The sequence below is a fragment of the Phascolarctos cinereus genome, unplaced genomic scaffold (genome assembly GCF_003287225.1).
Source record: "Phascolarctos cinereus isolate Bilbo 61053 unplaced genomic scaffold, phaCin_HiC Scaffold_4;HRSCAF=312, whole genome shotgun sequence".
NCBI lineage: Eukaryota > Metazoa > Chordata > Mammalia > Diprotodontia > Phascolarctidae > Phascolarctos > Phascolarctos cinereus.
This window is the reverse complement of record NW_027555847.1, coordinates 298811961-298828321: the sequence shown is the minus strand read 5'-3', so window position 1 is coordinate 298828321 and position 16361 is coordinate 298811961. Positions and strand designations below refer to the sequence as shown.

Here is a 16361-nt window from a genome sequence, read left to right as displayed (position 1 = left end):
CTTTTGATTTTACACCCTGTGCCCAATCCACAGGAGTATGTGGATGTCCCAGGCGGGGAGTCTTCTTGTTCCAGCTTTGAAAAGGGGTTTCATTATTTCTACCTGCCTATATGAACTGTTCAGAGTTCACACAGTCATTTAATGCAAAGGTCTCTTAGAGATTGGATGAAATCAATCACATTGCTGAAAAAATTGGCCGTTTATTGGTCTGGAATCAATCATCGATTATACCTGCTAGTGCATGGGAAGAATGTGTGTAAAATCATTGGTGTACATTTATACAGCATGGTTCCTGAGAATGAGAAGGTATTAGATTTGTTGTATTCTGTGTTTAGTTCTGGGTGTCAACTTTCAGGCAAAACATTGAGAAATTGAAATTGTACAGAAAAAAATAATCAAGATGATGAAGAGTCTTGAGTTTATGATGTCTAAAAGATTGTTTGAAGAAGTTGGAGATCTTTGGATTGAGAGTTCAAGTATTTGAAAGGCTGTCAAATGAAAGTAGTATTCCTGTTGTTCAGCTTGGTCTCAGTGGGCCGAATTGACAACCCTGGGTAGTAATTAAAGCCATACCAAAGTTAGAATGGAATACTTTTAGAAGAAGAACTTACCTCTTTCTTCAGTGCCACCCCTACTTCCCATTGGAGATGTTCAAACAAAGGCACATAATTAAACTAGATGGCCACTGAAGTCCTTTCCAGCTCTATCATGCTCCTAATCTTTATTTATAATTTTAATATCAGTACATATAATTATATTTCATTTACGTGAAAGTGTACTATTTTTCATATCAATAGTTATATAAAATTGGGAAGTTTGCAGAGAGAAGGCCACAGTCTTCACAATCAAGATGAAACAAATACCCACCTAAGTATAGGAGAAATTCAATTATGTTAATATAGGTTAATTTCTATTGATCCTGATGCACAACGTATTTTTTTAAAGGTTCTGACAGAATTAAAAATGTGTTAGGGTACAAAGCACAGCAGATTTTGGAGTAAAATGAAAAGAATTTTAAATGAAACAAGGTGGTAAATCAGAAGCTTTCTCCAGAATATAGACTTGTTTAAGTAATAGGAGAATGCATCTTTTTTTGTGGAGCCCTCTTCAAGGTGAACTTGGGAAGTTTGGGGAATATTGTTCTCAGTTATAAAATACTGAGTCAGTGTTCTGCGGAGTGGGGATGGTGAAATAGAACCATGGAATGTCTCCAAAAAGGTGTGCTCAGCCAATCCGAGGATGGGAAGATAGGTCACATCCCACCCTACCTGCATTAGCCAGTTGTGGGATTTGTCTCCAATGTAAGTACATGAACCCTTCATCCATTATCCTTCAATTGTCTTCCACTCTATGTCTGCCTCCTGAAGCAGCTGTCAATCCCACTGCCTTTCTTACTTGACTGGTAGCCCCTGAAGAAAGATGTAACCTAACAGAGACCAAGCGGCAATAGTACAGAGGCCAGTGGGAGAATTTCTTCCTCCACCCCCAGCATGTCCATCCCTCATCTCTTAAGTCATCTTGTAGCTGTAGTAGGCATCTATTTGGAGGTCAGACTTTAAAGCAAGGGCAACTATTGTTGAGTAAAACACTCCTCCATAGCCATATTTGTTTTGACGTGCACAGACTAAGTAACATAGTAGTACACAAACATAATTTATGAATAAATCCATATACATTTGTTAGGGATACAAGCTCAAAAATCTTTTACTGATAGGATATGCAATAAAAAATTGGAGACCATTGCACCAAATAATAGCAGTTATATCCTTCTCATTTAATAAGTTGTTATAATATTTTTGAATCTGGAGTAAAATTGTTCTTAAAATAAAAATATTCCTTTTTTCTTTTAAATCAGGCATATACTGTATGGAATTATTATTCCTATTAGGCATTTAAAAACCAGTTTAAAAGATTTTACTCTAAGAATTAATTTGGTTTAAAGTTTAGGGTTCCCCCACATTAAAAAATATTGAGAAATCATGGACTATTTAATCTTTCTAGTATGATCAGAATTTTGTTTCTGTACTTTTTTATATCATATCCAGTTTGATAAAGAAATAGAAATCTGAATAGTAAGTAATGGTCATATTAAAGAGTTCGAAATGGTTCTGTCTTTTTGAAGATAGAAAAATTCACTAGACTTTTATAAGATCTGATCATTAGGGCTTTTTAAAAAAAATTTCTGGAGTCTGTTAGACAAAGCCTATTTGTAGGGTAGCTTAGTGTAATAGATAGAGGCCAAGATTTGGAGTCAGGAAAACTTGGGTTCAAATACTTCCTCATACATTTACTAGCAATGGGAGCCTGGACAAATGACTTAACCCATTGGTTCTTAACTTGGGGGTCTGTGAACTTTAAAAAATTACATTTTGACAACTGTATTTCAGTATAATTGGCTTCCTTTGTAGGCTTATACATTTTATTTTATGTATTTAAAAACATGATTCTGAGAAGGGCTCCATAGGCTTCCCTAGACATTCAGAGGAGACCATGACACCTTGTTAAGAACTCCTGCTTAAACTTTCTGGACTTTAATTTTCTTATCTGTAAGTTGAGGAAGTTATAGGTGATGACCTCTGAGGTTCCTTCCAACTTTAGATCTATGATCCTACGTCTAAAAGTTTTGTAAATTCATAGATAAATTTTCTCAAGATATTTAACTTCTTTTTGTTTTGGTTCAAAAGATTTTAAAAGTAAGTATATTGATTTTTGACTTGATAGGTGAAGACTACAGTATAGCCTCATCAGATGTGGTCTTGCTAGAAGGTGAAACCAACAAAGCTGTGCCAATATATATCATTAATGATATATACCCTGAGCTGGAAGAATCTTTTGTAGTGCAGCTGCTGAACAAAACAACTGGAGGAGCCAAACTTGGGGCATTAACAGAGGCAATCATCATTATTGAGGCCTCTGACGATCCTTATGGATTATTTGGTAAACTTGATCACTTTGTTTCTCTCTTTAGACTCTGTTTGCTTTGGGAATTGATGAGATGAAATGTCCATATGACAGATTTCCCTTCATTTTCATGGAATCAAAGAACTAAATGTTTCACTTTTCTATTGATATTTTAAGTGCAGTTTAAGTGTCCTTGATAAGCAGCTGGGAGACCATTCTGGGGGCTTATTGCCTACCTGCTGAAACAGGTATGGTGCAGTCCTGCCTTGATTGCCATAAGTAGTGAACAAGATTAGCTTATGCTTACAAAGTCTTCTCTCACAAGAAGAAAAGAAACCACAGAATGGTTTATTTGGTAGCTGACAACATTCCCTTTTGTGCAGTGTTTAGCTATCAAGACTGCCCTAAATATCCTAAGTATCAGAGAAATCCCAAATATGAAAAGACCAGAAGATGGTCAAATCCTTATTACAGACTTGGCTTCATCATGTGTTTCAAACTAACTATGCCTCACACTTCAGTTTTTCAGACTACTAAACTTATAGTAGAGGAGCCTGAGGTCAATTCTGTGAAGGTAAACCTGCCAATAATTCGCAATTCTGGGACACTTGGCAATGTCACTGTTCAATGGGTTGCCACCATGAATGGAGAACTTGCCACTGGCGACCTGCGAGTTGTCTCAGGTAATGTGACCTTTGCCCCTGGGGAAACCATTCAAACCTTGTTGTTAGAGGTCCTGGCTGACGACGTTCCGGAAATTGAAGAGGTGAGAGGAAGAGCTAGTCTAGAATGACACTGTAAATCAACTTCTGTTACCTTGTCTTATGATTCTTAGTGTACAAGTGTAGTAAACCTGGTGCTGTTATATTTGAATAAGGGTGTTTGATGTATCATTTTATAAAAGGATATTTTAAATACAGTAATGGAGTATGAAGTCCTAAGCCTCATTGAAAAAATAAAAATATAACTCCTCAAGGGATTGTACAGTGTTATCAACAATTTACTAATTTGTATGTTCATAGAGCTTCTGTAAGGTATATATGGACTATGATCATTGTAGTTAAGTATTTAGAATATCTGAGCCATGCTTTTTTTCTTTCTATTCCATTTGTGACTTATTAAATTTTAATTTGATTGAATCTGTACTTCCTTTTGGCTTTAGTGGGAGCCAATCAGTTTAAATTAAAGGAAGATTGTAACCCATATTAAGCACCTTCCCAATCTTGATTTCTTTATGATGAAGAGGCATGCTGACAAATAAAAAATTTAGACTTACTGTGAATATAAATTATTCCTAATTGTATTACTGGATGAGAATACAAGTTTTTTTTTTTTTCTGAAACACAAGCAGCATTAAAATCTGAGCCTATAATGATTTCCTTAGAAATATGTTTCTAAATATTATTTTTCTTTTATCAGTTTAGAATGATAGAATGATGGTGCTGTCAGTAGTAGGTGTCAGAGTGAAGCCCATGGAATTTCTTTCAAGTGTGAATTGTTTTTCCATGTACCAGTAAAAAAAATGCTTGCAGTTTAGAGATTGGCCAATAGATATAAAATTTTTTAAAAAATCACGTGCATCAACTTTGAAAGTATTAAACATATATTTTATTTTATCAGAAAGCTTCCTTCTTATATTGTTGTAAAAATAAGCTATAATAGAGTTTATGTGACAAGAAATAGAAGAATGCTTTAGCTGATGCAGAAAATTAATAGACTATATACTTCTTTCTAAATAATATATTTGAATAGATATTTTTCCCATGAGAAAGTACAAGGCATGACCATAGGCAAGTCACTTAACCTTTCAGCCAATAATCAATCAGTCAATCAGCAAGCATTTGTTAAGAATCTTCTGTGTGCCAAGCATTGTGCTAGTCTCTGGATAGACTCAAAGGAGGAGGGAAAGGGAGGGAATAAGCATTTAATATACATCTACTATATTTGTGCTAAGCACTGCGCTAAGCACTTTACAAATATTATCTCATTTGATCCCCATGACAACCTTGTGAGGTAAGTGAGCTATGATCATTTTACAGTTGAGGAAACAGAGACAGACAGAGGTTAAGTAACTTGACTAAGGTTGCACAGCTAATAAATGTCTGAGGCCACATTTGAACTCAGGTCATCCTGACTCCAGGCCCATCTGTGCCACCTAGCTCTCCATTAATGGTTATGTTTGTTATCAAGAAGTTGGGGCAGAAGGCAATTAATTTACTTTTAGGTTGGGTTTTTCATGTGTCTCATAGAACATTATTTTTTTGAACCAAGTGTGTCAGGACTGTTAGGTTATTTTGAAGTATTTCTGTTATCATTCTTACTCTAATCTCAGAACTGGGATACTATTAAGAAAGTTTTTCACTCTTTCTTATTAGGTTATCCAAGTACAACTAACTCAAGCCTCTGGTGGAGGTACAATTGGGTTAGACTGCGTGGCAAATATTATTGTACCTGCCAATGATAATCCCTATGGTACAGTAGCCTTTTTTCAATCTGTTTACCATGTCCAGGAGCCTCTGGAGAAAAGTTCTTGTGTCAACATTACTGTCAAGAGGAGGTTTGTAGAAAAAACATTCTGATTTTAGTGGAAATTTCTCGAATAATTGGAATGACTTAATTTTAGTGATTCTAATTTCCAAAATATTTTACAAGGTACACAATTGTTGATTAAATTTAGTACTATTAACATGGAAGTCCTATCACACCTTTTTTTGGTGAAATATAATACATTGATTGCTTATTTATCATATAATTTTAAAGCCTTTAGTTTAGTCAATAATTTCCAGAGTCAGAATTTGAGAATTGAGAGGGACCTCAATGGCCATGTAGTCCAAGGCATCTCTATGACCACATAAGTGTTAAGTAGTTGTATACCCTTTGCTTGGAGATTTCAGGGAGGGGGAACATAGCATCTTTCTGCCTGCCCATTCAACTTTTGGATAGCTTTAATTGTTAGGAAGTTTTTTTCATGGCATTGAACCTACATTTCCTTCTAGTGGACATAACTGGGAATGAAATGGACGCGTTTCTAAATTAAAGAAAACCCAAAGTAGTTTAAGATTTATAAACTTTCTTTTTTCTTTCAGTTCTTTAGTGAAACTCTAAGCTACCCCTGAGATGCTTTAGAACTGAGAATGTGATCTATCCAAATACTTGTGGTCAGAAGCCAAATTTTTTAAAAATCCATTCCTCCTCAAAATTTACTCACATTACTTTCCTTGTGGTTTCATTGTAATGCAGTAATAAAAGGGGAGGCACTACTAAAATATATAATATAATGCACTATATATTATATTATATAAAATATATAAAAATATAATATATAACTTATATAATATATGAAATATATAATATATAATATATGAAATAAAATATAAAATATATGTATTATATAATTTATAACATAAAAATAAATTTGAGAAGCAATTCCAGTGCCTTGCATGATGTCACTTAAGACAGGTAAATAATAAATTTTTCTGAAAAATCAATTTCCCAACATTTGTTTCCAATGAAAAGGACACAATATAATTTAGATTATAGAATTACAGATTTAGAACTGGAATGCTTCTTAGAGGCTAATCTCTTCATTTTCCTCAGATGAGAAAACTGAGGCCTAAGAAAATTGAGTGACTTGCCCAAGGTCACACAAGTAGTAAGCGTCTGAGGAATGTTGGACCCTTAGAGAAAATCTAGTCTAACTCCTTCAATTTTCATTTAAGAAAAAAGAAGTGAACTGACTTATAATTAATATCTTGAACCTAAGTCTCTTAATTACTCATCATGATAACTTTTAGAGATTAGATAATTTTTTTTTGGTTGTTTAACATGCTTGAGAAATGTGAAAAACAGCCACCTGGTCTTCTTTAATATTTCTTTCTTCTTCATGTAGAATTCAAGAGAATTTAATTAAAATTATTCTGATGAACTAACTTGGTTCTCAATTATCACTGCACTTTTTAGCAGAGGGCGATTTGGCCAGCTGTTGCTCTACTATAGCACATCAGATATTGATGTTGTGGCTCTTGCGATGGAGGAAGGTCAAGATGTCCTGTCATTTTATGAATCACCAGCTCAGGGAGTTCCAGACCAACTTGGAAGAACTTGGGTGAATGTCTCTGCAATGGTGGAACCTCAGCATGCATGTGCCACTCTGTGCCTTAAAGAACAAGCATGTTTAGCCTTTTCTGTTTCTGTTTCTTCTGAGATTCCCCAGTGTTTTTGGATGACCATATGGAGTAGCCTGAATAGCAACAGCTCCGAATTCTGGACCTTTTGGAAAAACATGACAAGGGTAGCTACCCTTTTTAGCCAACAGGCTGTGGCTGGGAGTGATTATGAACCTGTGATAAGGCAGTGGGCTATAATGTTGGAGGGTGATGAATTTGCAAACCTCACAGTTTCAATCCTTCCTGATGATTTCCCTGAGATGGATGAGAGTTTCACTATTTCCCTTCTGGAAGTTGAACTGATGAACATCTCAGCCAGCCCCCAAAACCAGCCAACCATTGGACAGCCAAATACTTCTACAGTTGTCATAATGTTGAATGGTGATGCTTTTGGGGTATTCAAAATTTCAAGTATCAGTCCCAATACATCAGAGGATGGCCTATATGTGGAAGTTCAAGAGCAACCGCAAACCATGGTACACCTGTCGATTGAGAGGATAGGGGGCAGCTTAGGCCAGGTCACAGTGGAGTGGCGTGTTGTTGGTGGAACAGCTATTGAAGGTGTAGACTTTGTAGGTGAAGGAGATATTCTGACTTTTGCTGAAGGTGAGCTGTAGTATTATGTGAATGTTAATATTTGTTATGTTCATATTTTTAGAAAGAATTGGAATGTCTTTGTGACCATAAATAACATTTTCTATATACACATGTGCATGTACACATGCACATATCCACACATACATAAGGTCTATACACTATAAAGTATACACAACATACAGTATGCAATATATGTAGTATATATGGTACATTGTATATAAAGGAATTAGAAGAGTTACTGTATATAGTACATATGCTATATTTTATAGTATACTATCTATAATATATTGTATATACAGTACGTGGCATATGTAACATAGCGTACATAATATGTATTATATCATAGACCACTTATTGTATAGTATATTGTATACTATATAGTGTGTACTATATGTTGTATATACTACTTATTGAATATGCAGTATATTGTATATACCATACTATACTATACAATGTATAGTATAGCGTATTATATACTATATATTATACAACAAATAATATGTCTATACATATATTATATAATGTATGTACTGCACATACATTATATACACATGATATAATGTACACATACAGGTTTCATGTACTACTTATTGTAGTATATATAGTATATTGATTCATATACATATATTGTATATACCATACAAAAACATACTATACTATATTATGTCATATAGCATAACATATTTTACAGTATAGTATGTACTATAAAATATTATGTTTAATTATAATTATATCATATTTTTTATATTTATTATATTAAATATACTATAATACATATTATATAATACCACATAGTGTATTTTATAGTATGGTATACGTGATATGTTACATATAAAATATGTACTATATGCAACACATATGTACATTTGAGATTATATTATATAATGTGTGTATACTGTATAGTACGTAACATACAGTATATATTCCATGTAATATAGCATATAGCATATATCATAAATATTACAATGCATAGTATATTTTATAGTGTATGTATTTGTATGTACAATAATATGTGACAGCATACAATATACTATATATGCTATGTATTGTATGTGTAATGTATGTATATGCTATAAGCCACTTAACAGGCATTTATTAAATGCTTACTGTGTGCCAGACACTGTACTGAGCATTAGGAATATAAAGGCAAAAACAGTTCCTGCCTTTTTATTTTATCCTAGAGATAACAGAGAGACACTGGGGTTTATTGATTATGACAATGACATAGATCTGTGCCTAAGGAAAATTACTTCAAGTATGAATACTGGTATGGCAGAGTTGACCCTCCCTAGTACTTCTGAAAATACTGAATTGGAGTTGATCTTGAATTCAGTGATTATATTGTTCTTGTTCATTTCTTTACTTTAGGTGAAACCAAAAAGACTGTGACTTTGACCATTTTAGATGATTCTGAGCCTGAGGATGATGAAAACATTATAGTCATTTTGGTTTACACTGAAGGTGGGAGTCGTATTTTGCCCAGTTCTGACACTGTTACAGTGAACATTTTGGCCAATGACCATGTTGCAGGAATTGTTAGCTTTCACACAGGCTCCAGGTCTATTATTGGTCATGAAGGTAAGTTCTTTTTTTTTTTTTTCTGTTTACTACATTCATTCTGTTTTTTTATGGACATCATTCATTCATACAGTCTATGAAAGCTTCTGGTGTTTGTTCATTTCATGGTTTTGGCAAGCTTAATATCAGGTATGAATAAAGCTTGTTTGGATCATTGGAATACTTGGCTTCCTATAAGTAAATTTCCACTTGGATATATATGGCAATTTCAGTTTGCAAAGTAAATGGTGCCTACCTGTTGTATTACTTGGGGCATTAGTTTCCTCACATTCCAGGGTTCATAATGTAAATAAGCAAAGTCAAAGCTCATTACATCATATACAACAAACATACATGGCAGAAGATGAAGTAGAAAAGGCTTACTCCAAATTAAATCAACTTGCATCTTGATATTTGGAAATTTCATTGCAAAAATGGGAAGAATAGCAAAAACTGCATTGTATTTTTTTTAGTATCAAGTAATGATTTAAGAATCAGCTATCTGTTCATGGGCAATAATGTGCTAAGTTAGTCTTGCAGATTTATGTAGAAAGTGTGTATTTTCCCTTTTTTTTCTATGCAGAATATAATTTTATTTAATCCATAAGTAGTATTGGCTCTCATATGTAATTCTCTCCTTTTAATGCACCAGTCATTTAATACTTTAAGAATCTGTGATTTCTCTGGCATGGATACTTCTTCCATCAATGCTCTATGATTATAATTATGGGTTTGGGAGCAGATCTCTTAGGAGATGGGAAGAAATAAAAGTTGGGTGGGTCTTATGACCTTGATGACACTAATTTGTTAGTATGGTGTTATGGTAGGAGCCCTTTTGTTGTTATACTCTTTATCACTTTGAAATCCATAAGCCATATACTGCCTATATTATATTTTATAACATAATAATAACTGCATTTATATAGCACTTAAGGTTTATAAAGAATTTTTAAAATATTATTTCATTTCATCCTCACAACCTTGGAAGTAGGTACTATTATTATTCTTGTTTTACCGAGAAGAAAACAGGCTGAGTGGTTAAGTGACTCACCCAGGGTCACACAGCTAATAAATGTCTGAGGCTGCATTTGAACTCAGGTTTTCCTGACCCTAGGTCCAGCATCCTACTCACTGTATCACCTAGCTGCCTCTCATATCATGGCTTATATAGTATTCACCAAATAGTCTATGCAAAGAGCATAACATGTTTAAGTGTATAAATTAATAGAAATTGAAAATTTTGACTCTAGGTTTACCTTTCAGTGTGTTGACCTGTGCTAAAAGTATATGAAGAATGGCATGAGTAAAGTAAACATGTCTAATTTAATTCAACTTAGTTCTCCCTAAATTTTGTATAATTTCTAAATGTAAAGTCTTGATATGGCTATACTTTATTATTTTATTTTCATACATTCTTGTCTGTGCTTTAAATACTGCTGTATTCTGCTTTCTAAAAATGTAATACCACACTGAACATTTTGTATGTATAATTCAACTGTACCACGTATAATAGAGAAATGTACCTATTGTGAGTTTACAAGTACAGAAGTATCGAACTCTTTTTAGAGACAGAAATGTATTCATGGTGATTCTACTGAGATAACTGTAGATCAAATTGGGCAGAAATTTAAGTCATGGGGCCACTCACATTGATAACATTGCTTCTGTTCTTCACATTGGTCTTTTATTTATGTGGTTAGATTTAATACTTGGGCTACAGTGCACATTCAACTTCAGCTTGAAATTTTGATTTATGAGACGGAATTGTTTTATTGTATAACATAGTATTGAATCATGTTGAATCTTATTTCTGCGTTTTGTACAAAAGCAATCGATGTGATGCACAGTGGTGAATATTACTTTCTTTCAAACTTAATGTATGAAATTTAGAAATGTGGTAGAATGAATTTCAGTATAGTTTTAAACAATATATAATGGGTTTCATTATAAATCAGGCTTAGGAATTCAACTCAGTTACTGGGCTCTGCGGGATCATAATCATCATGTCATATTCGATAGATTTTAAATTTTCACTTCTCTTAGAGACAGCATGAATCAACTTCAGGCACAGATTTGCACACCAGCACATTTCCCTTGACATTTGAAATGTGATTCCTTAAACTCACTTTCAGTACTTCAAGACTGGAAACAACCTTAACTTTTCAATCTTTACTGTTCATATGGACAATTTCTTTTCGAATTATTTATATACCTATAATTGTTTCTAAAATATTAATCTATCATTTTCATTTTTTTTTATAGAGGAGAACCAACTGGGATGGGGTGGGAGATGAAGAATATATATATTTAATTGAAAGTCTCCTCCTGTCAGTTTAGATCTCTTGTCATTTTTTTCCCCTGAGAAGTATAGTGATACTAGTTTTTTTCTTTTCCTTTTGACACTTTGTATTTTGATATTTGGAATAAACAGATAATCTGCATTCAAATGCAGATTATTGGAATGTCTGCTAGTTTATTTCATAAACCTGAAGATTTTTCTAAGTGGAGATTTTATGGTCTCAGAAAATAGAGCATCTTGTATGAAAACTGTCCCTTTCGTTAGAAAAGAGAAGTCATTTCTCTGCCCTTTCCTTTAAATTTTTTCCAGCTTTTTCAAGTGCTGTTTGATTTCTGTGGATGTTATTTTTGTAACCCTGTACAACTTCCATTCAATCACAGCTGTGATAGGCAAAGTGGCTAGATTGCTAAGTGTGAGCTAGGAGGACCCAGGTTCAAATCTTACCTCTGATATATACCATCTTTGTGATTAGCCTTTGTTTCTTTATCTGTAAAATAAGCAAAATACAATTTGTATTATCTTACAGGGTTTTTGAAAGGCTCAAATGACATAATGGAAGTAAAATATTTTCTAATCTTTAAACTGCTGTAAAGTTAAGTGGCACAGTGATAGATTGCTAGGCCTGGAGTCAGGAAGACCTGAGTTCATATGTGGCCTCTGACATGTACTAGCTGTGTGACCTTGGGCAAGTCACTTACTGTTTGCCCTAGTTTAGACAATAGGATTGTTATGATGATTAAATGAGGTAATATTTTTAAAGTGCTTAGCATAGTGACTAGCACATAGAAGACAATAAATGTTTACTGATTGATTTATATCATAGATACTTTTATACTTTTTAAATTCTCCCTAAAGAATTATAAGCTCTTCAAAAGCAGAAACAGTAGCTTACATATCTTTTTAATAGTGTTAAGTCTCATGCATTGCCCACACATACTCAATTTTTGTTGAATTGAATTAAGTGAATTCTAGTTGTTATATGCAGTTGTTATAAAGCTTCTTGATGTTTTTGTCTTGTTCTACTCTCTTGCTCACAATTATTTTTAATGATGCTTTTTATTTCATTTATTTCTCATAATTGAAAGTAAGAAAGATTACTCTCAGTTTATTATCTGGGCATTTTCTCTGGCTGTCCCCTATGCCTGGAATGCACTTCCTCATCTCTGCCTCCTAGGTTCCCAGACTTCCTTCAAGTTCCCGCTAAAATCCCCCCTTCTCCAGGAAGCATTTCTAAAAGTTAATTCTGGTGGCTTTTCTCTTTTTATTATTTCTCTCTTATCCTGTATGTAGTTTGTACAAATTGGTTTGCTTATTGTTTATTCCATTAGTGAGCTCCTTGAGGGTAGGGAATGTCTTTTGTCTCTTTTTGAATTTGCAATGCTTGGCACAGTGCCCAACATATAGTAGACACTTAATAAGTGTTTATTGACTGTCTAAATTAATGAAATATTTTCCCTAGTACATTAATATTTAAGAAATTTTGTCCCTGATAATAGAAATATGATTCTAATTTTACCACACTGAAAAACCATTGGCTTGTTAATGCTCTTTATCATAAGGTAATTGAACAGTAACATTCATTGTTTCCTAGAGGTATTTGAAAAAAGACAGTGTTTGTAAACATATGCAATTTATATGAATAAAAAGTGATAGTGTGCTTATATAAACAGGCACATATATATGTACATATACATAATATATACATATGTATATTTTATATACTGTTACAGTTAAATGAGACTATATAACTCCTTCATTAGATACTAATCATTCAGATTAGCTTTTCATGTTTTAAAAATGAAATTTCATTTTAAACACAATTATTCATTAGCATATGATTAATGTCATCATTATTTAACATTTATGAAGCAGACATTTCCTGATGTCATAGGACTGTTCCCTAGAAGTGCTATTCTCTAGAAAAACTCTCTTTGATCTCCAGAGGCTTGCTTTTAGCTCATGTTCTTTCTAACACTACAGAACAGTGCTTGACTGTTACAGACATACAAAAAACATACAAATAAATTGATCAATTGTATCAGTTTTCCTGAGGATATTAATACTTTTCTTTTACATTTAAAATGCAAATAATGTTATTGCATGAGCTAAATTCCAAAGAGATGTGTCTTTCAGGTGTTTGCAAGCATTTTCGTGTATGTATTGTCTAAAATATCATTGCATTTCAATGTTAGGAATTTGTGATGGGTAAAGAGAGAATTGGCTTAGTGTTATAAATAGCATTTTGCCTTGAGTATTATCCAATTTAGCATTTGGAATGTTACTGTAGAGGTAATGTATCAGTGTGTATGTGGGCATGTTCTTTATAGCTTTACAGTATTACTATTCCTGAAGTAGAAATAACTGGAAGCATCAAGAATTGAGGAATACCGTTTTTGTTACTGAGTAGAATGAGCATTTTTTTAAGTTTAGCAAATTATGACAAAACATTTATATAATATTCAGGAGAATGATGATAGAATCTCTTAATGGGTACCTAGACCTTTTGGTTATGTTGAGTATAAATATGAAGGTGATTTTCCATTAAGAAAACGTAATTCTGTTCCTGTCATTTTTAGGAGAAAATTTGGAATTCCATGTCATAAGAACACCCCCTGGTCGAGGAAATGTTTCTGTTAACTGGAAGATTATTGGTCAACTTCTTGAGCATAATTTTGCTAACTTTAGTGGAGAAATCTTCTTTCTTGAGGTAACTTCATATAAAATTGACATGAATGTTTAGGGAAAATCATGGGCTTCTCTCCTCCCTCCAAATATGTATGGTCAGAACAAAGGGAAAGAAATCTGATGATTACATTTTTGATACCATGGGGGAGACTCCTTTGAGAAAGGACTTCTAGAGCTCCTTTATGTGGGTCGTTCTCTCACAGGTGACACAGCAGGCCTTAACATTGCCCCACAGTCTAACCTTAGTGATTTGAACAAGGGTAGCTGTCAAGATTTTATCAGATTTTGGCAAAAATGACAAAAAATGGCAATAGTCAATGCTGGAAGGGTTGCAGAATGATAGACATGCTAATATATTGTTGGTAATACTTTGAAATGGTACAACCATTTTGGAAAGCAGTAATTATGCAAATAAAGTTACTAAAAATTTCCATACTCTTTGACCCAGAGACTCCATTACTGGACTTATATTGCCCAGGAAGCCATAGATAAGAGGAAAGTCCCTATATACACCAAAATATTTATATCAGAGTTTTTGTGATCACAAAGAATTGTAAACAAACTAGATGCCCATTGATTGGGGAATGGCTAAACAAATTATGATGCATGACTGTAATGTGTAGTGAATACAGAGAAGTGTGGAAAGAGCTATATATACTGATGCAGAGTAAAGTAAGCAGAGCCAAGTAATTACAACAATGCAAATGGAAAGAACAACTATACGCCAAAAAATAAAAATAGATGTAACAAAATTATAAAGATCAAGCAGAACCATCTTTCATGGTGGTGGGAAGTCCATAGGTATTACACATTGCAGATGTTTTTCAGACTTTTTCAATGTGTCAATAAGTTGTGTTGATTTTTTCCCCTCTAAAAAATAATATTTGTTATATTGGATGGCTCTCTGAGAAGGGAAGTAGGAGGAATATTTGAGACAGCTATGATCATTCAAGAAATAGAAGACATCAACAAAAACATATTTTTTGTTTAAAAAAAAGGAAATCACAGGGATGGTTTGTGGAGCTTTAGGGGATTAGATTAACACACCTTTGCCAGAAACTATGACAGAGTTGATTTGATTAGGGATCTAGAACTGGATCCTTAAGGGAGATCCTTTAGGGGTTAAGGAAGGGGTATCACAGAGAGTACTTGAACATCATGGCAAGGCTACTAGTGAGAAGATGGTGGCTGGCTGAAATGGAGCATGATTAGGGTTGGTCCTAGATATGGTGGGTGGCTGAGGTAATCACTAATTAGAACAGTAGGAGCCCAAGGGAAGAACAGCATTGTGGCTTCACCTGTTGCATCTTCCCAGTCAGATTTTAGCCTCCAAGAAGGCAAGTATTATGTCTTTGTATTTCCAGAACTTAGCACTGAGTAGACTGTCTACATTCTAGATATGGGGTCAGTTTTCAATGCTGATGAGAATTTATTGATCTTCTCTTTGTATGGAATAGGGATCACTAAATCAAACATTTTTGGTGCATTTGTTGGATGATGATATTCCTGAGGAAAAGGAAGAATACCAAGTGATTTTGTACAATGTCAGGACACAAGGTAATCTAGACTCCAATTAAATGATGATTTCTGTAATTTAGTACTGTCTTATGAAAGAGAAAATTGGCAATGCCATCATCCTCATCTATAAAACATGTGTCATCATCATGATGTTTAGATTATTCTTTTATTTTTCATTATTTATTTATGAAGTAGTTGGGGTTAAGTGACTTGCCCAGGGTCACACAGTAAGTATCTGAGGTTGAATTTGAACTCAAGTCCTCCTGACTCCAAGGCCAGTACTTTCTATCCACTGTACCACCTAGCGCTCCCAGGTTATTCTTTTAAACTTTCTGTTTTTATAGATTAGAAGGAGGCATGGAACTTTTTGGTACAAAAAAATCTAGAACAGCTTGAAAATATTTGCCAATCCCGTATTCACAAAAGCTTAGTATTAATGGTTTCTTTGTAAGTGAAGCAGTCCCATTCCTATTAATTAGGCCATAAAATTCTTTATGAAATTGCTTCCGTATTAGTCCACTTAACTTGATTGCCTCTGTTTTCTTCTTGAGTTCTGTTGTATAGCCTACACCAGCATTGCAAGTAATGATAACAGCAAGATCTAGTGAATAAGTTAATGTTTAACTGTTAGGGAAATA

At 33.7% G+C, this 16361-nt stretch overlaps 1 protein-coding gene across 1 annotated transcript in view; it reads left to right on the top strand.

Annotated features, from left to right (window-relative positions):
• ADGRV1 (adhesion G protein-coupled receptor V1) overlaps positions 1-16361 on the top strand; it is a 712618-nt gene that overhangs the window by 143885 nt on the left and 552372 nt on the right. The window contains 7 exon segments of the mRNA XM_078151750.1: positions 2722-2937; positions 3423-3667; positions 5277-5458; positions 6862-7673; positions 9033-9242; positions 14097-14227; positions 15663-15762. Coding sequence (XP_078007876.1) covers positions 2722-2937; positions 3423-3667; positions 5277-5458; positions 6862-7673; positions 9033-9242; positions 14097-14227; positions 15663-15762 — 1896 coding nt within the window.